Source organism: Sinocyclocheilus anshuiensis, unplaced genomic scaffold (assembly GCF_001515605.1).
Source record: "Sinocyclocheilus anshuiensis isolate Anshui unplaced genomic scaffold, SAMN03320099.WGS_v1.1 scaffold3406, whole genome shotgun sequence".
NCBI lineage: Eukaryota > Metazoa > Chordata > Actinopteri > Cypriniformes > Cyprinidae > Sinocyclocheilus > Sinocyclocheilus anshuiensis.
Window position 1 is genome coordinate 30268 of NW_015541310.1, and position 6018 is coordinate 36285.

General features: G+C 35.5%; 1 protein-coding gene across 3 annotated transcripts in view; it reads right to left on the reverse strand.

The window, feature by feature from the left end:
* The window catches only part of LOC107690791 (paired box protein Pax-6-like), a 21672-nt gene that overhangs the window by 8495 nt on the left and 7159 nt on the right, over positions 1-6018 (reverse strand). For 2 of the 3 annotated variants that reach the window (XM_016489207.1, XM_016489209.1), the window contains 4 exons: positions 3481-3611; positions 3186-3224; positions 2881-3096; positions 2481-2646 (listed from right to left, as the gene is read on the reverse strand). In XM_016489207.1, coding sequence (XP_016344693.1) covers positions 2481-2646; positions 2881-3096; positions 3186-3224; positions 3481-3611 — 552 coding nt within the window. The remainder of the gene's footprint in view (positions 1-2480; positions 2647-2880; positions 3097-3185; positions 3225-3480; positions 3612-6018) is intronic. The other variant, XM_016489208.1, reaches the window with a different exon arrangement.

Sequence of the window (6018 nt, forward strand, 5' to 3'; positions counted from 1 at the left end):
GTGTGTTTGTGTGTGTGTGTGTGTGTGTGTGTGTGTGTGTGTGTGTGTGTGTGTGTGTGTGTGTGTCTGTTTATAATATTTGATTTTATTTCAGTTAACTTTTATTTTATTTCAAGTAACAAAAATGTGTTTTTGTCATTTTTAGTAGTTTGTGTTTGTTTATAATATTTTATTTCAGTTAACTTTTATTTCAAGTAACAAAAATGTGTTCAATGGTTTCAGTTTTAGTTAACTATATAAAAACCTGTATGCTGTTATTTTTTTAATTGATTCATTCATTTTTTTATCTTTTTTTTTTTTTGGTTTGTTGTTCAGAGTTGGAGTCATTAAGCTCAATAGCATAAATTTACAATAACAGCACAATAATATAATTATAATATAAAAGCACAATAACAATTGTCAATACAGTATTACACACTATATTCAAAGTCTTTTGAACCTGTATGATAGGTCTTTAAAATGATTAGGTCTTTAAAAGTCTCATTTGGAATGACATAAGGGTGAGTAATTTAACTTTAGGGGTGAATTATTTGCATTTAGTAAGTGATCATTTGCATTTTTCTTGTTAAATATTAATGTTCTAAGATAGTGTTTGTGATACTGTGAACATCCACACGCAGGATTCGGATACATCAACCTGATTAGAAACTAACTATTCATCAGCTAAACTTTTTTTCATTGTCTCCTCTAACCAAAAGTCTGTACATGTTCTCTCGCTCCCTCAAAGAAAAGCAACCTCTAATGAGCAATTACAGAGAGACAGAGCTGTGCCTGTCACAAATTCTTGCATGTGACAGAAACATCTTTTGTCCCGGGACACGCAGTGCTTTTCTCTCACTCCCCATGGGGCGTAAATGATGTGGAGGGCAGTGGCAGGGGAAGGGGGCAGGTGGTAGCGCATGGACACCTCCGCCGAAAACTCTGTTCCTAGTCACGCAGATCCAAGAGCCAGACAGAAGCCGTATTGCAATGAGCGATTAATTAGCACTAACTCCTCAATTAACGAGTGGCCTTTTCCCATTTACGTTTGCCAGTGGCACGCTGTTCTACATTTTGTATATTAATCTAATGTGTCTCCAGATGGATTGACTTATAGACCTAATGACTGCAAATGTATTTTTTAACATTTCACATATTTCAAACACTTTTTCAGTAGAAAAAAAAAATACAGTAACACTTTACAATAAGGTTCCATTTAGTTAATGTTAGTAAATGCATTAACTAACAATGAGCAGTACATTTCTTACAGTAATTATTCATCTGTTTTACCGTTATTTAAAAAATACGACTGTTTGTTGTTAGTTCGTGTCAGCACAGGTCCATTAAATAATATTAACAGATACAACTTTTGATTTTAATAAAGTATGAGGAAATGTTGAAATTAACATTAAATAAGATTAATAAGTGCTTTAGAAGTATTTTTCATTGTTAGTTCATGTTAACTAATGTAGTTAACTGTTGTTAAATGAAAGCTTATTGTAAAGTGTTACTTAAAATACTATTATGCTAAATTAATAATAATGTATAATATAAACATCATTATACACTATATGTGAACCTGGATCACAAAACCAGTCGCTGGGGTATATTTGTAGCAATAGCCAAAAATACATTGTATGGGTCAAAATTATTGATTTTTCTTTTATGCCAAAAATCATTAGGATATTAAGTAAAGATCATGTTCCATGAAAATATTTTGTAAATTTCCTACCGTAAATATATCAAAACTTAATTTTTGATTAGTAATATGCATTGCTAAGAACTTCATTTGGACAACTTTAAAGGCGATTTTCTCAATATTTAGATTTTTTTTGCACCCTCAGATTCCAGATCTTAAAATTATTGTATCTTGGCCAAATATTATCCTATCCTAACAAACCATACATCAATGGAAAGCATATTTATTCAGCTTTCAGATTATGTATAAATCTCAATTTAAAAAAAATGACACTTATGACTAAATTAAATTGACCCTTATAACTGGTTTTGTGGTCCAGGGTCACATATATAGATATACTGTATATATGTTATTAAACTATTAGTAATAAGTTTAATATACATTATACTTTCATTTTTCAATTTTTAATTAGTAATAATAGTTTAATATATATTACAATTTATTATATTGAATATTGCCATAAAAATTCAGTATAAATATTATAGTAGAATATGGGATAGTAAAAAAAATACAAATAATTAATATTTGTATGATAAATACTGATGCTGTTATTGTTGTTGTTGTTATCAAAACTATTTAGAATATTAAAATGTATATTAATAATCATTAATTTATTTATTTATTCTTAATTAATTATTTTTTTTATTTGTTGTTTATTTTTTGCCGTTTTTATTTATTATTTATTTATTTATTTTTGATGCACTTGCTTTGTTGTTGCTGTTCCTTTTTGTTGTTTATGTGTTATTGTTATTCCAACTCAGCTGCTGACAGTGATGCTCTTATTGCTTTTAGACTGTCTCACCTTGATTTGGTTGTCCTGGCACGGACATACCAGGGTACCATCCCGGGCGAGTCCCCCATGTGCCGGTCTGCCCGTTGAGCATTCTCAGCTTGTCGTACATGCCATCTGCACCCATCTGTTGCTTTTCGCTAGCCAGGTTGCGTAGGACTCGATTTATCGACGACACCTGAAAGGTATAAAGCAGACCGTCACTCAAGTGCTGTGTGTTTCAGCCTTAAAGCAGCATATTATTTCACTGTAGCTCTCTTCGTGAATGTTATTTGTATTTATAATCCGGTATATTCTTTCAATATGGATAAATGTAAAAGTGTATCTATTTATCTAAATTGCAAGCACAAGTTTTTTATTGACGTAAGAAGTGCAGAGTGACGTTTGCAAATGAAGCGTTATTTGCTCTTACGCTCGGTATGTTATCGCTGGTGCACACCCCGTCAGACAGCAGCCTGTCCCGAATTTCCCAGGCAAAGATCGAGGGACACTCCCTCTTGTACTGCGCTATTTTGCTGACCACTTCAGGCGTCGCTACCCTCGGTTTGCTGCCTCCGATGGCTCGTGGTCGGATGGAGCCGGTCTCATAATATCTCCCCAAAATCTTGCTCACACACCCATTGGACACCTGAATGGACAGCAATATACACAATTCACATACATTATTTAAAACTAAATTGAAATAATGTAATGTACTTCAAACGGTTATACGCTTACGTTCTTATTGTCCAGTTGGACTTTTGCATCATCATGGGTCTATGAACACAGAAAATATGCCTTAAAATTGCTAGGATGATTTCATTACGTTTCGGGTCACACTTTACGTTAGTGTTTGTTTGTTTGCTGCGCAATACAACTGAATAGCACATTCTTTGAATGCATAATGTGTGATCCATTTTATTTAGCTGCACTACTTGATTGAAAGTGACCGTGATTTTGACTTGTAACTAAGTGTTATTATTCCACTAGCACCTATGAAGTTTGTGGATGTACAAATGGGCTTCACGGTCACCTGCAAAATCCTGGAGATGTCGCAGGGTCGCGCTCCGCTGTGAGCGAGTTCGACGATCTTCTGTCTGGTGGAGTCCGGTAACGGTCTGCCGTTCACAAACACCCCGCCGAGCTGGTTGACGCCACTGTGACCTGTGGCACATGGAGACATAACAAATTGGCTCGTCTTTCCACTCGAAAACATTCCCTCAATAGGTGTCCCATTGTCCAGAATAAAGCTCCACTTCTTGGAGCTTTTCTTTGATCAGCGTTACTGACAAACCAAGTCAGATGAGACTGAAAAAGTGTATTTTTACATCACAATGTCCATGTTATATAATAAATCAACAACAGTGAAATAACAACTAAATAATTGCTCATTAAATACATTTTGCTGCTTAGACAAGTAAGTGTGACAAACAAAGGAAACTTGCATTTTTTAAATGAATAATAAAGAGCCTCTAAATTTTAAATATCTTAAATATACAATGGAAAAAGTAAAAATGTGCATTTGTTAAGCTATCTGATCTGACCTTTAAAAATTCCCTGGTGATTCAGTCATGTGATATATTTTGTGTGACCAACAAAGGAAAATTTATCATTATTTTTTCAATTAATAATCAACTTTATCTGACCATCGTTAATAATCCAAACCAAGTTTTGCATTTGTTAAACCAACAGTTTTGAAAGCTGTTACACAAGTCGTTGTGCCCTGTAAATCAACATTTGAATGTCATGCGCTAGGCTGGAATCAATCGACGCACACAACCGACTGATGAAATGAACATCTCCATTCAAGTGAACTGAAATTTCATAATCAAACTGTCCTCAAGAGAACAGCTTTCCGCAAGACCGTGCACCAGTGTTTGGAAACTCTCGTTCACACCAGACAATCAAATCCCTAATAAATAAGCACCCGTCGGCATTCAAGTGCAACAGCCAGTCTGAAAGAGTCCAAGCATACGACAGTGATGCTTTCCATCATAACAGCAATGTGTGAAATAACTACATATTAAAGCAAAGCAGGACCCGCAAAGCTCAGAAGAATATGAAAAGCGCATACCAGTTCGGTGTATTTTTGATGCGATGTGAAAGTCCAGTGAAAAGTCAATTCAAAGCGAGCAAACAAAACTCCCTACGAAAAGCCTCCCCAGAGTGTGTGTGTGCTCTAGCTCTCTGCTCCTCTCTCGTCTGACTGCAGGAGCCCGAGCTCCTAAGCAATAAATAAGCTCCAAATATAGAAGAAGAAGAGGGGGGAAAATATGATGAGACTCTCTGACATTTGTCTTTAGAATAAAGTTAGCTGCACGTCAAGTTTGAGCTTAATTTCTGGAAATAGGCGGAGGTTGCCTCGGATCATGCATGGAAGGCTCATTGAAAAGATCAGCTGAAGTACTTGTGGCAGGACTGTCACTTTATATGACACTGCTCTGCTTTTGAAAAACGCATCGTCACGACAAATAGTAGCATGATAAAACGACCCTTTCTGTCTGCATTTGGATATCAGACAAAATTGGATCCTGCTCTTCTTGCCTTCAAGGGAGGCTTCGTTTTATTTCTAGCTATAGGGGCAATGCATGGGCAAGAGGACAGAGGCGTGCATGTTTCTAAACATATTAAAACTGACCAAGCTTTTTTTTTTTTTCAGTCCGTCGTACTGTTTGTAACAAACCCCACATCTGCTACAGTCCTGTTGTGGGAAATGCACCATTGAAAAGAGCCTCTAAATTTGAAATATCTTCCATTTAAAGTGGGGGACAAAAAAGTGAAAATGTGCAGCTCTGAGCCTTTGAAACTCATTGGTTTTTCAGGCATGTCATGAATAAAACCTATTCAGTTAAAACCCTAAATTTTAAATACCACATCCAACTGGACTAATTTGTGCACAGCAGACGTGTGGTAATCGGTCCAAATCCAGTGGAATAATCCACTGTCATCCTCTCGCTCTTCAGTAATTCCTGGATTAGATGGATTTAATAGACTCTTGAACGTATAAGAAGGCGTGCATGTTTATCAAATGAATCCATTTGATTGATGTCACCATCACAGAGAAACATGACCCGGCCTGTCATTTCACAGTTCAAAGGTTAAGTCTTAATAATCATATAATTCCCCATGGTGTAGGACTGTAGATCTGGCCTGGTGGCAGTCATAATGAGACTTGTATTTTATTGCTCCCCTACTAATAGGGAAACATATGTTGTGAATTTCGAACATCAATGCTAAATATCCAGGCCAAATTGGAGATTTAAAACAAAAAATTTGGTGCATGCATTTAAATGTGATATGTATTTTTACATTTAATTACATATATTTTAAAATATCCTGCCACATTCCTCACTGTATCTTTCTATATATTTTATTATTCAGTATTTGAGTTCTGTTTTATATTTCCATAGGACTGACCAGTGTATAACTACATTACATAATCACAAAGAAATCATTCCAGAAGCATTTATCATATGTCAGATCCTAAGGCAAGAGACAAATGCATAAACTAAGTGATGTTGTGCCGTTTACAGAATAACATAACTCTCTTCCCCCCCCCCCCCCCCTATCA